We start from the raw sequence: 18,907 nt of genomic DNA, 5'->3' as shown, positions 1-18,907 counted from the left end.
ACAATTTGGAGAGTACTAAAGACCTCCAGGGATGTACTTTTTGAAAACTTATAGCAATTAAAGCATGCTCTAATTTTTGGCCTATGCAGACTACCTTTAAGATATATAGAACGAAACAGATGAAAAGAGACTATCTGGTCAAATTCTGAAACAAACTATGATTCCTGCATGAATGGTGGTCACGTCATGAAGTCATTTGAGTACAATTTATCATCTTGTTTCATTCCCCGTCGCAGAATTGAGATCTTGGTACATTGGGTGACTTACATTTATTGTTGATTCTTCACATAATAGACAATCTGGCCATGCTAGGGGTGAACGATTTGGTGAAGGATCACATGTGATAAGATTCACCGCTGTGGATGATGCCGGTAACCAGGCCAGATGTGATATACTTGTCACTGTACTAGGTATGTGAGGTATTCCTACAGGATACTAGATATAGTGACAGGCCAGATGTGATATACATCTTAGTGTACTAGGTACGTGAGGTATTCCTACAGGATACTTGATATAGTGACAGGCCAGATGTGATATACTTGTCACTGTACTAGGTACGTGAGGTATTCCTACAAGATACTTGATAAACTGACAGGCCAGATGTACTCTACATGTTAGTGTACTAGGTATGTGAGGTATTCCTACAGGATACTTGATATAGCAACAGGCCAGATGTATATACATCTTAGTGTACTAGGTATGTGAGGTATTCCTACAGGATACTAGATATAGTGACAGGCCAGATGTGATATACATCTCACTGTACTAGGTACGTGAGGTATTCCTACAGGATACTTGATATAGTGACAGGCCAGATGTGATATACTTGTCACTGTACTAGGTACGTGAGGTATTCCTACAAGATACTTGATAAACTGACAGGCCAGATGTACTCTACATGTTAGTGTACTAGGTATGTGAGGTATTCCTACAGGATACTTGATATAGCAACAGGCCAGATGTATATACATCTTAGTGTACTAGGTATGTGAGGTATTTCTACAGGATACTTGATATAGTGACAGGCCAGATGTGATTTACTTGTCACTGTACTAGGTACGTGAGGTATTCCTTCAGGAAACTTGATATAGTGACAGGCCAGATGTACTATACATGTTAGTGCACTAAGTATGTGAGGTATTCCTACAGGATACTTGATATAGTGACAGGCCTGATGTACTATACTTGTTAGTGTACTAGGTGCATGAGGTATTCCTACAGGATACTTGATATAGTGACAGGCCAGATGTACTATACTTGTTACTGCACTAGGTATGTGAGGTATTCCTACAAGATACTTGATATAGTGACAGGCCTGATGTACAATACTTGTTAGTGTACTAGGAATGTGAGGTATTCCTACAGGAAACTTGATATAGTGACAGGCCAGATGTACTATATACTTTTTTTTTTTTTTGTGCGAGGTATGTGAGGTATTCCTATAGGATGCTTGATATAGTGACAGGCCAGATGTACTATACTTGTTACTGTACTAGTATGTGAGGTATTCCTATAGGATGTTTGATATAGTGACAGGCCAGATGTGATAAACATATGTCACTCATTGTGCTAGGTATGTGGGGTATTCTTATAGGATACTTGATATAGTGATAGGCCAGTGTTCTGTCTTCAACAATCAAGGATTGCCAACTCTAATGCATATAAACCACAGATGGAGCATTCAAAAAGTTTTTTTCCCAAGGAAGACTTATATCGCGTCTGTACGTTTAAATTTATACTATATTATAGTTCCCTGTGCACATACTCATACTCCTGGATTTTCACTAGTGCCTGTGGCATTTTGAGAATACAGTAATACCATTAAAACAAGATAAACAACTACTATTCAGCCTTTCACTCATACCAACTTGAGTATTAATTGTGCTCATACTCCTGGAATTGTACTAGTACCTGCTGCATTTTGAGAGTACAGTTATGGCACCAATGAAAGATTAAGTACTACTACTCAGCCATTCACTCATACTCATGCCAACATGAGTATTAATTGTGCTCATACTCCTGGATTTGTACTAGTACCTGCTGCATTTTGAGAATACAGTTATGGCACCAATGCAAGATTAAGTACTACTACTCAGCCATTCACTCATACTCATACCAACATGAGTATTAATTTTGCTCATACTCCTGGATTTGTACTAGTACCTGCTGCATTTTGAGAATACAGTTATGGCACCAATGCAAGATTAAGTACTACTACTCAGCCATTCACTCATACTCATGCCAACATGAGTATTAATTTTGCTCATACTCCTGGATTTGTACTAGTACCTGCTGCATTTTGAGAATACAGTTATGGCACCAATGCAAGATTAAGTACTACTACTCAGCCATTCACTCATACTCATACCAACATGAGTATTAATTGTGCTCATACTCCTGGATTTGTACTAGTACCTGCTGCATTTTGAGAATACAGTTATGGCACCAATACAAGATTAACTGCTACTTCTCAGCCTTTCACTCATACTCATACCAACATGAGTATTAATTGTGCTCGTACTCCTGGATTTGTACTAGTACCTGCTGCATTTTGAGAATACAGTTATGGCACCAATGCAAGATTAATTACTACTACTACTCAGCCATTCACTCATACTCATGCCAACATGAGTATTAATTGTGCTCATACTCCTGGATTTGTACTAGTACCTGCTGCATTTTGAGAATACAGTTATGGCACCAATGCAAGATTAAGTACTACTACTCAGCCATTCACTCATACTCATACCAACATGAGTATTAATTTTGCTCATACTCCTGGATTTGTACTAGTACCTGCTGCATTTTGAGAATACAGTTATGGCACCAATACAAGGTTAACTGCTACTTCTCAGCCTTTCAGTCATACTCATACCAACATGAGTATTAATTGTGCTCATACTCCTGGATTTGTACTAGTACCTGCTGCATTTTGAGAATACAGTTATGGCACCAATGCAAGATTAACTGCTACTTCTCAGCCTTTCACTCATACTCATACCAACATGAGTATTAATTGTGCTCATACTCCTGGATTTGTACTAGTACCTGCTGCATTTTGAGAATACAGTTATGGCACCAATACAAGATTAACTGCTACTTCTCAGCCTTTCACTCATACTCATACCAACATGAGTATTAATTGTGCTCATACTCCTGGATTTGTACTAGTACCTGCTGCATTTTGAGAATACAGTTATGGCATTAATACAAAATTAGGTACTACTTCTCAGCCATTCACTCATACTTATACCAACATGAGTATTACTTGCGCTCATAGGCGTAGGAGCCTAATTTGATTTGGGGGGGGGCTGTAACAACTTGCGCAAAAAATATAACCAAAGTTTTTCGTGCGCGTTCAACATGTTAATGTGCATATCAAATAGGCATTCATCGGTTATTACATCACATGCGAGTAAATTACAATCATTTTCTGTGTTATTACACTTCCATATTGGTTATAATTATTGGGAAAGTCGTTACAATAATAATGATAGTAATATAAGTTTAACATATTGAAAAACAGATTGCAAATTCTTATTCTTTCAGTAGGTGCTCGAAAAATTCTCAGCATATTGCCCAAATTTTCACAACTATTTTTGGTTGGGGGGCTGCAGCCTATGCTTGTGCTCATACTAATGCTCTTATACTAATACTACTACAAGCCTGGTGACATGGATGCATGCTTACAACCTGGGCATTTGTGGCTTTTGGTAATTTGGCGACAGAGAACTATTAGAATGTTAACTATCATATGGTAATGGTGGGAAACATACGAACGCTGCAAAGTATAGATACCTGTTGGAGATTCTACGGGATCACGATAAAGATTTATCAACTCCATGTCTGCCTTTCTTTATGCAGTACATCGTTGTAGTTCTTTACAAGCACCAGCCAGGGGTTCCTTGGACTGTCAGACACAGTACTTAGGATCTACCTGTACTTTCCAGTGTAACAATGGATATGAACTAGACGGCCCAGAAACAGTGTCTTGCATTCTGCAGTCCACGCGCCCAACTTGGGACGGTGTTCCTCCGAGATGTTCCCGTAAGTTAATCTCTCGCATGATCATTACCATCCCACTTTTTATTTTATTCTTTTTTTCAAAGAAAAGGACACTCAATTCATAGTCATTAGTCAGTTTTATAAGTTGCCTAGGTTATTTTTGGTTTGTTAATGCTTGCACGTTTTGACAAATTTGTAAAAAGAGTTTTTCTTGTTTTGTATTTTGAATAAATTTTTAGAGTATCCTGCAGCTTCTGTTTTTCTTTACATGCTGTACATACCTCATAAAATGGTCAACTCTCACCCTCATTAGGGATACGAGTAGTCTGTCCGGATTTCAGTTGTCAAAGAGAAATGCTCAATCTGTATCCTTTTTTTTGGTCTCCTTACAAATAGTAACTATCAAAATCCTCGTCCCCCACTTCTTTCTCCATTCAGCTGTGCAATGTCCTGCTCTATTGAACAAACCACAAGCCATTAAGTCGGGATGCCAGTCAGTGACTGAATCCTTTGGTGCAGTTTGTCTTTGGGCCTGTCCTTATGGCTACCAGGGAAGTGGAGCCTCTGTCAGCACGTGCCAGGCAGATGGATCTTGGAGCAGAGATGACTTTGAATGCTTAGGTAACAGACACTTAGTCAATATAAACATAACATGGATGGACTTTCTGTCAAGTTAATGATGTTAATGATTTTTTTATTTTTTTTGTGCCTCATAACAATGATATCAATTGTCCCACTTTGTCTTTGTTAGAGAAACAATGTCCCAGTCTAGTGTTGCCTTCTTTTATACGAGAAAGACCAGAAAACTGCAATTCGGACCCATCGTTTGAGGATAGCTGTCACCTCAGCTGTAGGAATGCAGGATACCGAATTGACCCACCCACTTCAGACTTTATACGGTGCAGAGGTGATGGACAATGGTCTCAGGATACAACAGTCGTGGGATGTATGGGTAAGCCTGCCTGCAGGTCTCTTAAATACAACAAGTTGCACGTTTTTAATGACGTGCAGTTTATACGCAGCAGTCAAATTTATGATGGCAATCGCTAATCTGTTCCTTTTAACTCAGGTTATAACCAGGCAATCGCTTGTACCTGTTAGCAAAAACAATAGATCCTTAGCTCAAAAGTTTAGCCCTGCATAGTCTATGTTATATTCTAGAGAAGCCAGAATGGTCATTTGAATGTGCTAAAGCTGTAACCACTTTAATATTTAATGACCATCTACAAGTTATGCATCAAACTAAGAAATTTTGCAAACTTTTGCTGTCAATGTATTTTTGGTCTAGGGTTCTCTCAAGATATTTGGTTTTGTGCAGACAGACCCTTGAAAGTTCTAAAGCATCCTTCGTGGTGAGCTGTGATGTTGAATAAAAGATTTTTGGAGCAGGAAAAATATTTATGATGCAAATCCAACCAGTAGCTCTAAACATTGGGTTGGCATTCTGCTCCATGACGGTACTCTCTGGATTTATGTGTGTGGTAGGGACAAGGGTTAGAGTGTGCACCTCACAACCTTTACATTCTCTGATCAAAGTCACACCAAGAACCAGATTATCTTGACATATTCAAAATTGTTGCTGTGCGGTGTTGTTGTTATTGATGGATTATGCTGTGCATTTTTTACCCTTGTTTGTGAATTGGGAAATGAGTTTTGGTTCTCTTCTGGGTTTCAAAAGAAACTCTTTCACTATGGCTATGCAGCAGTAGGGGTGATGAACCAAGTGTGCCTTCAACTCCTTCAGTATTTCACAAAAGGGGTCAGACTCTGACTGAGGCACATTCTTTGTCCGTCAGATGGAGACCTTGAGTGGCGGTCTCAGGGCTTGGAATGGGTGCAATGATTACACACCTGACAAGTAATTCCCTAAACACTGATGGCAAAGAGAAAGCTTGATATAAGTCGGTGTTCATCCACGATCATCAGACATAGATGTGGTTTCAAATGAGCTTCCGTTGAATTCTCAACGCTATGGAAGTACTGGAATCTACTAAACAAGCAAATGTAGTACTTGCATATAGGTAGCCATTGGTACCCTCTTAAAAATAAAATATTGTGGTTCAATCCTTCTAAAGTGATTCCACTCTCATTAACTTCATTTACCCACCTCATCATGTTTAAACATGCAAGGAGAAATGCATTGAACATGCTTGATGATTTAAGTACTAGTGCTCTGTCTGTGAGCTTCAAAATGACTTATTGATGATATTTTCGACAAATGTATGCTGTAAATTTGTTATTATTAATTATTCTTGGCTGCATTTTGATGAATAGAAAGAGATGTACCCCCTAGCTTACCTATATTAATCAAACACAATTCATAACAATAAGTTAGTGTTTTGTCAAAATATCAGCCAGTTTTAAGGTAAACGTTTCCATCGTTGTCTCTCACAGACTATGAAGCGCCACATTTCACCAAATGCCCATTGGATTTCCCGGTATATGCCAGCCGTGGACAGACCCAGGCCTTTGTGGAATGGGAAGTAGAAGCCGTGGACAATTCTGGAGAGGTGATTGTTCCAGTGTGCGATAGAGAACCCACGACCTTCCCCATTGATGATTATTTTACCAGATGTTCGGCCAGAGATTCTGCTGGAAATATTGCTTATTGCCTATTTTGGTTTAGAGTAAGAAGTAAGTAAATTGTACAGCTTAATCTTTGGTTACACTGTTGGGGGAGTGGGGGGCAGGAGTGGGGGGGTGGTCAAGCTACGGTTCAAGATATCTGTCCACCTTGCCTCTCCAAATATTGCTACTTCATGTCTAACCATAACCCTCAGATGATGTTTGAAAACAAAAATCACAATTCATGTGACCATTTTCTGTGTATGATTTTTCTGTAATTCTTTTTTTGTTTCTATTTTTCGAATCAGCTCGTAACTGTCAGCAGTTGAACCCCCCTGTTTTTGGAGTATTTGAGGGACCCTGTTTAACAATCTATGGTAGCGTCTGCAAGGTAGCCTGCATAAGTGGTTACCAGCTGGAAGGGCCAAACAGAGCTTCTTGTGAGGTGGACGAAGACACGAATGGGCTGTACTGGCAGAGGGACGGTCATCCAGTCTGCAAGAGTTAGTTTCTCTAATAATCACGTACAACTTTACCTTTAACCTTTTAGAGAAATTTTTTATTTGATGACTAATCAGTTATAACTTAATTAGTTTGAGATATATCTGTATCCAGCTAAGTTTAGGCTCTGAGGACAATTATGTCACAGACCTCCCAGATTTTACCCTCCTATTTTCCTTAATTACCCTTCGTAAAATGAGGCTTCCTCCTTCTTCATCCCAAGTTCCCCAGTTAACCCCTATACCCCTCCTCTCCTGATTGGTCTGGTGGAGTGACTCAAATGCTTTCACAGTTAATAACTACCTCGTCTGTAGTGACTGATGCGGATGTACAAAATATGTGAAATGCTTCCATGTTGTCATGAGGGGTAATGAGTGACGTTAAATGGATTAACTTGGTTTTTGCCTCTCTCTAGTTTCCAGTTGCCCAGCCATATCTAGAGATATTATACCGGCAGGAGGTGGCATTTATCCAACGTTCTGTATCGGGAAGACCAACCCCAACTACGGGGTCAGTTGTAGGTTCTTCTGTCGGAACGGGTACACCCTGGAGGGATTTACGGATCCAATCAGTTGCCAGAGCGACGGCACCTGGGATGTAGATCTTAGTACGGTGCCATTTAAGTGCAAAGGTAAAGATCCGTATTGTAAAGCCCAAGAAAAGATTACATTTGCGCAAACCTTGTAAAAATGTTGAAAAAAAAAAGTAGAGACATTTTTTATTTTTTTGTTGTTGATTTTTTTCCTGTTAATAAATAGTTTTGCATAGTAGATTCCATGAAAAGGTGAAGATTTGCTTTCTATTTGCTGATCATCAGAAGTCAAATACGCATAATATATTAAAGTTTAATTGCCTAATTGCTTATTTTTTTTTAATTAACTTTTTTATATTTAGTTTTTAAATTTTTTGCTAGTAGAGACATTTTGAGTGCATGCTGGTAACATGTCTAAGCCTGTTTTGGTTTTTAATTTCTTGCCTGAAGGCTCAAGGAATCTATGCGATGGTGATTTCGTGTATATAAGTGTTTGTGTGTATGTGACGCCCTTGGCTCAAAGACACGATAACTCAACAATGACATACTTGGTACATAGATGCGCCATACTGAGTATAAGAACCCATTGATTTTGGTGCTCATTTCATGAATAATAATGAGGTCACAGGGTCAAACGTAAAAATCTCCAAATGCTAATAACTCCGCAAGGAAAAGTCAGAATTCAATTGCACTTAATATTAATATGTTGGTAGATAGCGGGTACATGGTGATATATGTTTAAGTTGATGTAATGCATATTTATTAGGGAAGTTGATTTTCACTAAAATAGCTTGTAAACACGGTAACTGATTAACGACAAGTTAAATTGAAGCCATACTTGGTACATATATTTGCATAGTGAGTAGATGAACCCTATTGATTTTGGTGCTCATCTCATGAATAGTAATGAGGTTATGGGGTCAAACGTGAAAATCTCCAAATGCTTATTACTCCACAACCAAAATTCAGAAATTAATACTTGATATTAATGTGTTTCTAGATAGTGGGTACATGATAACATTTGTTCAAAATGAAACATTCACTATTTCAACCACTTTTCTTTAGTGATGTAACATTTGCATTTATGCCGTTTGTGTTTTTCCCCAAGAAATGCCGTATGAAACAAGCATGCTTTTTTCATTTATTGTAGATCGTGTTAATCCAATCATTGAAGTTTGTCCAGGGAACCAGTACGCCAATCTGAATGAAGGAATGGTGGGAGCCCAGGTCTACTTTGACACTCCTTCCGCTCGAGATAATTCCGGTGAACCGCTCGATGTCAGAACCACGCCAGCAGACATAACCTCTCCTTACATATTCACAGAAACCACCGTGGTCAGATATGAGTTTTATGATGCAGCAAATAATACGGCTTCCTGCTCATTTCAAGTTTTTGTCCAGAGTAAGTCAACTTAATTCTATGCTACTTCACCTCTCCTTGTCTCTTCATATCATTCTCCTGCCCATCTTCTTCACTCCTGCCCTCATTGCAATCCTTGCCTCTTCCTCCCTCCTTCTCCTTTCTGCCTCCCCCCCAATTCTATGCCACTCACCTCTCCTTGTCTCCTTATATCATTCTACTGCCCACCTTCTTCACTACTACTCCTGTTCCCATCCTTGCCTCTTCCTTGCCTCGTCCTTGCCTCCTCCTTCCCGCCTCCCCCTAATTCTATTCCACTCACCTCTCCTTGTCTGATTATATAATAATCCTGCTCACCATCTTCACTCCTGCTCTCGATCCCATCCTTGCCTCTTCCTCCTTCCTTCTCCTTTCCGCCTCCCCTTTATTCTATACCACTCACCTCTCCTTGTCTCCTTATATCATTCTCCTGCCCACCTTCTTCACTACTGCTCCTGTTCCCTTCCTTGCCTCCTCCTTCCCGCCTCCCCCTAATTCTATACCACTCACCTCTCCTTGTCTCCTTATATCATTCTCCTGCCCACCTTCTTCACTACTGCTCCTGTTCCCATCCTTGCCTCTTCCTTGCCTCCTCCTTCCCGCCTCCCCCTAATTCTTTACCACTCACCTCTCCTTGTCTCCTTATATCATTCTCCTGAACACCTTCTCCACTCCTGCCCACCTTCTTCACTACTGCTCCCGTTCTACTCCTCCCTCTAACTTTGTAGAGTACTGTGATTCTTATAACAATTCCGTACAATGATCAATATTAGAAATTTCAACAATTTTCTGCAAATTGCTCCTGCCTCTTCTTCATCCCATCCTCGATCCCCTCTTCCTGCCCGCCTCCATACCTCTTCCCTATGCTGTGCTACTTCACATCTCCTCCTCGCCTCCCCATCTCTTAATCTCTCTTTTCCTCTCCTCAGCCTGCAACAAAAAGCAAATAGCCCTGCAAGCTATGCCAGTATTGTACAATTTAAAAGTGCCAATGCACTGCGGGTAACAAATTTGAAAGTTGTTTGTTTTTCTTTACATTCAAATCTACCTAAATTTCCATCACCATGTGGCTGGCTGTATAACTCTGACCATGTACAATGTGTAACATTCACTCATTGTACACAGTATTTGTGTAACTGACAGGCAAGTGTTTTGTTTATGTTCTCCCCAGACAACCTGTTCCCAGAAGTGGATTACTGTCCCGAGGATATCGTAGTCGAGGCCACAGGACATTTGACATCTGTGACGTGGGATGATCCTGTGTTCTCTGAGCCATCAGGAGACAATGGTGCTTTGCTGGTCAGCTGTAACTTTGAGAGTAATACTCGGTTGCCATGGGGATCGCACAACATATTATGCGGTGCGACAAACAGCAATAACGGTAAAACAGTGCAATGCCGTTTCACAGTCGGAGTGATACGTAAGTGGACCTGAACAGATTGAAACGGCTGCTACAAAATCACCCCTATCAACACTTGAATGTTTGACCTTTATGTCTATGATGACATATCATCAGTAATCAATATTCACTGGGGCATATACCTGATGTGTTTGTGTGTGATTTACGGGGGTCATTGCTGAATACTTTGGCTTGGCGTGTATGTGATGTGAACAGTCTGGGATTGTATGTGGTAAATAGTAACCAGTGTTCATTCAGACTTGTAGATCTGGTGGGATGTTACAGAACTGTGTAAATTTTTTTATTTAATTTTATTATTTTACCAAATTTATATAGCGCTCTTTTCATGCTTAAGCATGTTCAAGAGTGCTTTACAATGACAACATAATGACAAACCCTTAAAATATGAATATGAAGAATAAAATTGACACAGCTTAAATATTAATATAAAAAATATGTAAATACATATATACGAAGGAAAAATTTTAAAAGTAGTATAGATTTACAGTAAAATCCTAAAAAGAAAAAAGTGAGTTTTAAGTAAATTTTATCAATGGGTAACCAGCTGCTTTATCGATGGGGACAAGTTTATTTCTAAATGTTACATTGCTGCCCACCTTTAAGGGGGATGCATAAAGGAGAAGCACTGAAATGACGCTAAGTTATACGCACAGAAATCCCTTTTTTATTTTTTATTCTGTACTTTAACCATTACACTATGATGGTTTTGTTCCTCTCACATCTGTATTTGCAGCAAGATCCTGTCCGCCGCTAAATGCGCCAAAGAATGGCGCCCTCGTCTGTGATGAGTGGGCCTTTGGCCAGTATTGTAACCAGCAGTGCAGTGATGCCTTTGATGTTCCGCCAGGTCGATACGAACCATTCTTCTTGTGCGGTGCCTCTGGTTCCTGGTCTAGCCTCAGAGTTCTTGATTGTGTTTGTGAGTTTTCTCTGTTTATTTAGGTCTTTTATTGATAAATTCCATGTTAATGTAGGTGTGTTATGATTTCCTTGTGATATCATGGGCTCACAGTTTTCAAATAGCTACTATTTTTCCATTGCAATTAGTAAGACATTTTTTCAGTTAATTAATTAGCTTGATATGTCCTGACAGAGTTGATTTGAAAGCCTCGTTTTACTCATAATTTTTAGTTACCTTTTTTTTTTCTTTTCCTGTAATTATTTTTCTATTAAATGTGGATATTTAGTACGAAAGCGTGCAAGCAAATTCAACCTACCCTCACAGCTACAATACTTCAGTGGTGACTGCAACGACCCGGATACACAACGGGCCATTCAGGAGGCATTTATTGAGCTCTTGTCCGATCAGGCTCTGAGTGCAGATGTATGCGAGGGATGGCAAGAATGTCGAGCTGAAAATGTCAGGGTCACCTGCGGTGCAAGTACGCCGGGGAGGGGTGTTTTCCCCCGGCGTCAAAGGCGTTCCCCTCTCGAGGGTGGACGCGCGGAGAGAAGCTTTGAAATGTTAAACTATGCCGATCATCTTCTCCTGCGAGAGGCAGAAGACCGCATCGCGAGTAACAGCAAGAGGTCCGTCGTCATGGAGATGTTCGAGAACCAGGTGGCAAAGCGAGATGCAAGAAGATCTCAAAGAGAGACAAAGATGAGAGAGAAACGGTCACTTTTAGATTTCTCTGTCACAATATCATTTGAGATAGTTGCGGATTTACCCGAGCTGGCCTTGGACGGTGCGTTGTACAAGGACACTGCTTATGAAACCATGGACACCCTCTATAGTGTTGTCGATGTTTTAGAGGAAAAGGCAGTACAAGGTGAACTGGTTCTTGATGTAAGTAAAATATCCCACAATCCCCCTCACACATGAAAATGCAGAGGTTCTATGATATTTTCATAACCTTTTCATTCTTTTTAATGGTTAGTATAGTATTGGCTCTTGTCAATAGGTAAATCTGGAATCTTACACTAGGGAAGCCTGATTTATATTATGAAAGTTGTACAATTAATTAATTGCTACATATTTTAAATTATTCTTGTTTATATATACTTTTAGTGTACATGTGACATGTTGTGAAGTTTAGCAAGGGAACAGTCCAAAACAATATCTCCCAGTTATCCTTTTGATAACTTTCATCAGTGTGTTGAGTTAACTGTTCCACATAGAAGTTAGAGCAAAACTGTATCCTGTGTGGGTTTACTATAAATAGGTTATGTGAAAAAGTATGATGTTTAAAACTTTGCTGCAAAGTGCACATCACGTTTGTTACTAAATAACCCCCCCCCCAATTGCTTATTTTTTTTTTTTAAAAACAAAATTTTGTTGAGATGTTTTTCACCTAATGTTGTGTGTAGTCATCAATGAGAAAGCTATGAAACCCAGAACTGTGTCACTTATGAATTCATAAGTCTATCTCTGCAATAAAATGTTGACCAGAGAACTCACGTAGCATTCTGCTCCATCTGTAGACCTACTTCTGTTCCATTGTCCGCACCCCCCCCCACCTCATTTTTTTGTGAAATACAAGTTATTTCTTCATCTGTTGTGTTAAGTTTTCTTTTCATATGTAACTCTAAATGAGATCCTATTAGTATCAAAAAAAGATATAAAAACTAGTAACTTTTAATTTGTTCTTTTTATATATCGACAAGTAAGAATTACATACGTACCATCTACTTTAGCAATGGTTGAGTTTTGTTGGAATTTGTTAATGGAATTAAAAAACAAATATGTAACTTTATTCAGTTTGCACCTATGGGAGATCCTTCTAGTATAAAAAGTACATAAATACCTCTGAATTCAATATATTTAGACAAACAATTGAATATGGACATCCAAGAATTATGCAATAGAAATGGTTAAAATTCGTCCAAATTGAAATGGAATTCAAAATACCAAAAGATAACAGTTTTCATAAATTGAAAGAAACTTTTGTTCTTGTTCAGCAAGCTAAAATGTTCATTGAACAATATTTGTTGTGGTTATGCAGGTGCCAGATTTAGATCTGGATGTACAAGAAGATTCTTTGAGCTATGATTTTCCTGCACCATCTTGTGAAGCAGGCTCGCTTGTCAGCTGGGAAACATTGTCCTGTGGTAAGTTGAATGTAATTAAGTTATCCCCACCCCTCACCTCCACCTCGATCAAAACTTTTGGCAACCACAAAAGTACTGTACTCGATATGATGGTATGAGATAGTGACTGTTTATGTGTGTATTAAATAAAATGTATTTCTGTAAGCTAAAAAAACTTTGAACATTTAATTTCCAATTCGTCAAAATTTGACTGTTTAAATCAGTTCTATATTCTATTTCTGTTGTTACTGTTTATCCTTTTTATTATATAAACTTCAACAACTCTACCTGAGAGTGTTAGATTTGAAAATGGACAGTTCCATCTGATCAATTCGACAATTTTATGAGCAAAGTAAGCTACATACCTAATATTAGTGCTGTGTATTTAATATTTATAGTTGATGCGATGATCTGTAAGTGTTATAGATTGGAGAGATATACAGGAACAGCTGTCCATGTTTTAATGATTTTTACTTGAGAAAGAGTAAATGATATAACAATGTATCCCTGATTTGATGGAATTATTTTTATTTGGTCTGCTTTACTTCATATTTTGCAGTGCACCCTCTGCTTTCTTTCTTGTTAGGTAGCTACTTATGTTCAATAGAAACGGATAGTGCTCTCGATACTCCCCTCAATGTCTGCTTGTTTTGTCTGTTGTTAGTGTTTTATAGTTTCATTGTCTGCTGTTAGTAATTTATAGTATTGTTGTTGTTGTCTGCTGTTAGTGTGTCGTAGTTTCGTTGTCTGCTGTCGGTGTGTTGTAGTTTCGTTGTCTGCTATTAGTGTGTCATAGTTTCTAGCATTGTCTGCGGTTAGTAACTTATAATATGTTGTCGTTGTTGTCTGCTGATATTGTTTCCTATTATCTTTGTCTGCTGTTAGTGTTCTGTAGTTTCATTGTCTGCTGTTAGTGTGTCGTAGTTTTGTTGTCTGCTGTAAGTATTCTGTAGTTTTGTTGTCTGCTGTCAGTGTGTCGTAGTTTCATGCTGCTGTTAGTGTGTTTTAGTTTTGTTGTCTGCTGTTAGCGTGTTTTAGTTTCGTTTTCTGCTGTTAGTGTGTTTTAGTTTCGTTGTCTGCTGTTAGTGTGTCGTAGTTTCTTTGTCTGCTGTTAGAGTGTCGTAGTTTCTTTGTCTGCTGTTAGTGTGTTTTAGTTTCGTTGTCTGCTATTAGTGTGTGGTAGTTTGGTTGTCTGCTGTTAGTGTGTTTTAGTTTCGTTGTCTGCTGTTAGTGTTCTGTAGTTCCGTTTTCTGCTGTTAGTGTGTCGTAGTTTTGTTGTCTGCTGTTAGCGTGTTTTAGTTTCATTGTCTGCTGTTAGTGTTCTGTAGTTTTGTTGTCTGCTGTTAGTGTGTTTCAGTTTCGTTGTCTGCTGTTAGCATTCTGTAGTTTCGTTGTCTGCTGTTAGTGTTCTGTAGTTTCGTTGTCTTCTGTTAGTGTGTTTTAGTTTCTTTTCTGCTGTTAGTGTGTTTTAGTTTCGTTGTCTGCTGTTAGTGTGTCGTAGTTTCTTTGTCTGCTGTTAGTGTGTCGTAGTTTCTTTGTCTGCTGTAAGTGTGTTTTAGTTTCGTTGTCTGCTATTAGTGTATGGTAGTTTGGTTGTCTGCTGTTAGTGTGTTTTAGTTTTGTTGTCTGCTGTTAGTGTTCTGTAGTTCGGTTTTCTGCTGTTAGTGTGTCGTAATGTTGTTGTCTGCTGTTAGCGTGTTTTAGTTTCGTTGTCTGCTGTTAGTGTTCTGTAGTTTTGTTGTCTGCTGTTAGTGTGTTTTAGTTTCGTTGTCTGCTGTTAGTGTTCTGTAGTTTCGTTTTCTGCTGTTAGTGTGTTTTAGTTTTTGTTGTCTGCTGTTTGTGTGTTTTAGTGTTTTGTCTGCTGTTAGTGTTCTGTAGTTTCATGGTCTGCTGTAAGTATGTCAAACTTTTGTCTGCTGTTAGTGTGTCGTAGTTTCGTTGTCTGCTGTTAGCATTTTGTAGTTTCAAAGACGCACCAGGTTGATTCTAGAAGACCAAGAAGGGGTTGGCACTTTAATCATATTTCCATGGAAACAGATCAAATTACTATAATTTTAGTCAGATGTTAATTGGCGCCAATAAAATGTATTAGGGAAGGTGAGCAAAATGGCAGTGAAAGTTACTATAAACCCTAGTGATAAAATTATCCTGTATTAACTTTTAATTTGCAGTTCCCTGTTCACCTGGTAGTTACTATGACGATGTTGAAGTTAGCTGTCTTCTCTGTCCGATCGGTCAATATCAAGATAGTGAAGGTCAAACGCATTGTAAACAGTGCCCTGAGGGTACAGTCACCATCAACGAAGGTGCCCAGGAAGTAACCGAGTGCTTGCGTGAGTTCCTGTTCACTTTCAAAAGTCATCAAGAATCATCACCCCTTACAATATTTTCATTCCCAATTTTATTAATAACATTAGTAATACTTTTCACTTATATTTGGCTCATTTTTACATTTGATCATTGCTCTGTAAAAAAAAAAAAAACCTATGAAATGTACCAACTGTTGATATAGATTTGGAATATTCAAAATGGTCCTTAGACTGAGTTTTCTGGAAATGTTTAATCTCAATTGGCAAGGAATCACAGTAAGCCAACTGGCTTTCTGGTTATATTTGATCATCATAACAAAACAAAACAAAAATATCTTATGAAATGTACTAACTGTTGATATAGATTTGGAATATTCAAAATGGTCCTTGGACTGAGTTTTCTGGAAATGTTTAAGCTTAAAGGATTTTTTTTGTGTTTCAACATTTTAGTAGCAGTTATATTATATTTACAAGAAATTATGCTAAATATCAACAGCTGTCTGCACACCTGGTCAGTATTCCAGCAATGGTGTTGAACCATGCGCCCTGTGTGAAATTTCATTCTACCAACCCAACGAAAATAGTGACAGCTGTCTTGAGTGTCCTCAGTCACAGAAAACACTTGAAAAAGGCTCCACATCGGTTCTGCAATGTTTGTGTAAGTGTTCTTCAGAATTAAAGCAAGTGTTTAATTATGTTCCCTCCCTATTAAAGTGTGGGGGTAAAAAATCATAAAAGAGGAACATCGTCAGGGTTGTAAATTTGAAAATGGGGGCCGCAGTTAGACTGAAAATCCTGAGTCAGTTCCTAAGAGAATAATCAAGGTGGATGTCTGGCCCCACAGGTGATGTGATCATGTGATTCATTGATTTTTCTCACAATGCCAGTAGTGTTATCCGGGTCAAGAGTGGATTCCATGTGTACACATAACAGTCAAGGATTTTTTGCAACATAGGCCCATAGCTGCCAAGGAACTGACGTCTGGTGATATGGTCACCTGATCTATCGATGTTCTGTTGTTGCCAGTTGTGTATCAGGATCACGAGTCAAGTGGAAGTCATGCCTACAGTTGGCTACACAGCTATTTATGAACAATATTTAGACGATACCTCAGGGGAAGGGAGGAAGGGGAGGGGGTGTGGGGGTTGAGTTCACCTAAGTCAAAGGATTACTAAACAGTGACATTGAATATTCAACAAACTGTCATCTCTTTGACATGATTCATGAGCTTACATTTCAAAACAGATATCAAAGCTTCCCCTAGATATACCTCACTGTCAATGTACCTATCCTTGCACTCTTTGCATATTAGATTCTTGGCTGAAGATTTTTCTCTTTCATTAAATGTCTGCAATTTATAGCAAAGAAGTGAGTTAAGAAGAGTTAATTAATTGTTAATTAGTAAGGAACTCCTGTCAAACATATTGAGGATTGTGTTGGTTTATGTTCTTTGTTAATTCTTGTCTCTCTGATTTTCATCCTTCCTCCACATTTTCTGTTCTGTAGTTGAGTGCGGTCAAGGCAATTGGTCAGAGACAGGTCTTGAACCCTGTCAGCCGTGTTCAGTTCGATACTATCAACCAGACTTTGGTCAGAGGTCATGTGACCTGTGCCCAGGAATCACGACCACAGTGTCGCCTGGAGCAATCTATGTGGAACATTGCAATGGTAAGGTCAAAACGGCGGCATTCTATCAGGATCACATCCTGGCATACACGACATCCTTCTTGAAAGAAAAAAACGAATGGTTCTATGGATATTGTGTTTTGTAAACTTAGTATGTTAACTTAAAAGAACATTGACCAGATGGGATAATGTGACTGCCTTCTATTTGACAAAATTCATCATATTCACATAATTCTCAATTAAAGAGCTTGCTTCATAAATAAAGCATTAAATTTCTAATGATAATACCACTTTATACTCTATGGTAATATCATGCTTCCAAGCACTTCTATGGACAGTTCTGAATATATCCGGAAACAAGAAATTTCATACTGCTCATGCTGTCAGTACAAGTGTTTTGAAGTGTGAGATGAAAGTACAATGTTTAGTAAATTGCCCCAAAGCTGGTCGTGAATTAATAGTGTTGCTTATAGCGAGAATTCAACATGAAACAAAACAATACTCAATACAGATAGAATATAGAGTAGTGACACATATAAGCTAAAAAGTATGTTCACAGATAAAATTGGGGGGGGGGGAATGAATGAATGAAATTGATTTTGTGTTTAGGTTTCTATGTTGAGAAGTAATGAAATTTACATTTTATCATGGATTATGCATTCTTCTAACAAGGAAAGAATTAAGTTTAATCACTACATATCTTTACCTTTTGGAAAATACGGTATTGGAGCTATGATTTTTGGCTTTAAAGATAGGAGTTTCTCTGTTAAACATGAGATGCCCTTTTTAGGGAGCTGTAACATTTTAGAATTGAGGAAGAAAAACAAAGACTTAAATGTACTCTTGTGCAACACCAGTTTAGTAGTTATCCTTGTTATTTTTTCTTCTTTCAGTGACGGCTACCTGTGAGGAAAATAACTGTGAGAACGGTGCCACCTGCCTGCCTCTCATTGAAGGCCCCGAATGCCAGTGTGCTGCAGGATTCCAGGGAGAGTACTGTGAGGTAAACATCAACGATTGTACGGACCTATCCTGTGATAACGGTGGAACTTGTGTGGACGGAGTCAATACTTATACATGTGTCTGTCAAGAAGGATACGAAGGTTAGGATTTGAGATGTTACAATTTACCAAATCCTCTGGGGCGCATTCTTGTGGTTTAATTTTAACTTATTTGAAAGTGAAAGTGATAAGTCTAATAGGATATGAGTTGTTGTGTTACCTTTTTTCTAGTCTACATAAATCAAAGAGAAATAATTGATTAAGGTATCTTTGACGACAATGTGAATTCTTCCCACCCACACTCCTACCCCCTTCTCTTACCTACCCTGGCCCATGCACAAACTTTCAACTAACAACAATGTGTTATATTTGCATTTTGATTTCTGGATGAAGGAGTAAGAACATTCTTCAGTTGACTTTAACCTGCTGCTTTAATGTGAACTGGCCATAGGTTTAGACACATTTGTATGTCTTTGAAGGAATGGAGTAGTGGATGAATTGATTGATCAGCCATAAATA

The 18,907-nt window shown here is 38.6% G+C and overlaps 1 protein-coding gene across 2 annotated transcripts in view; it reads left to right on the top strand.

Annotated features, from left to right (window-relative positions):
* Positions 1 to 18,907, top strand: part of LOC139980165 (uncharacterized) — a 68,950-nt gene that overhangs the window by 37,765 nt on the left and 12,278 nt on the right. For both annotated transcript variants that reach the window (XM_071991610.1, XM_071991609.1), the window contains exons 19-34: positions 295 to 410; positions 3,865 to 4,047; positions 4,444 to 4,626; positions 4,757 to 4,957; positions 6,400 to 6,639; positions 6,879 to 7,073; positions 7,487 to 7,702; positions 8,754 to 9,005; positions 10,174 to 10,422; positions 11,156 to 11,341; positions 11,610 to 12,211; positions 13,368 to 13,473; positions 15,624 to 15,785; positions 16,258 to 16,419; positions 17,268 to 17,429; positions 18,281 to 18,490. In XM_071991610.1, the coding sequence (XP_071847711.1) occupies positions 295 to 410; positions 3,865 to 4,047; positions 4,444 to 4,626; positions 4,757 to 4,957; positions 6,400 to 6,639; positions 6,879 to 7,073; positions 7,487 to 7,702; positions 8,754 to 9,005; positions 10,174 to 10,422; positions 11,156 to 11,341; positions 11,610 to 12,211; positions 13,368 to 13,473; positions 15,624 to 15,785; positions 16,258 to 16,419; positions 17,268 to 17,429; positions 18,281 to 18,490 (3,425 nt within the window). The remainder of the gene's footprint in view (positions 1 to 294; positions 411 to 3,864; positions 4,048 to 4,443; positions 4,627 to 4,756; positions 4,958 to 6,399; positions 6,640 to 6,878; positions 7,074 to 7,486; positions 7,703 to 8,753; positions 9,006 to 10,173; positions 10,423 to 11,155; positions 11,342 to 11,609; positions 12,212 to 13,367; positions 13,474 to 15,623; positions 15,786 to 16,257; positions 16,420 to 17,267; positions 17,430 to 18,280; positions 18,491 to 18,907) is intronic.

This window comes from Apostichopus japonicus, chromosome 14 (genome assembly GCF_037975245.1).
Source record: "Apostichopus japonicus isolate 1M-3 chromosome 14, ASM3797524v1, whole genome shotgun sequence".
Taxonomy (NCBI): domain Eukaryota; kingdom Metazoa; phylum Echinodermata; class Holothuroidea; order Aspidochirotida; family Stichopodidae; genus Apostichopus; species Apostichopus japonicus.
The sequence above is the reverse complement of the archived record's forward strand: the minus strand, read 5'-3'. Positions and strand labels throughout refer to the sequence as shown.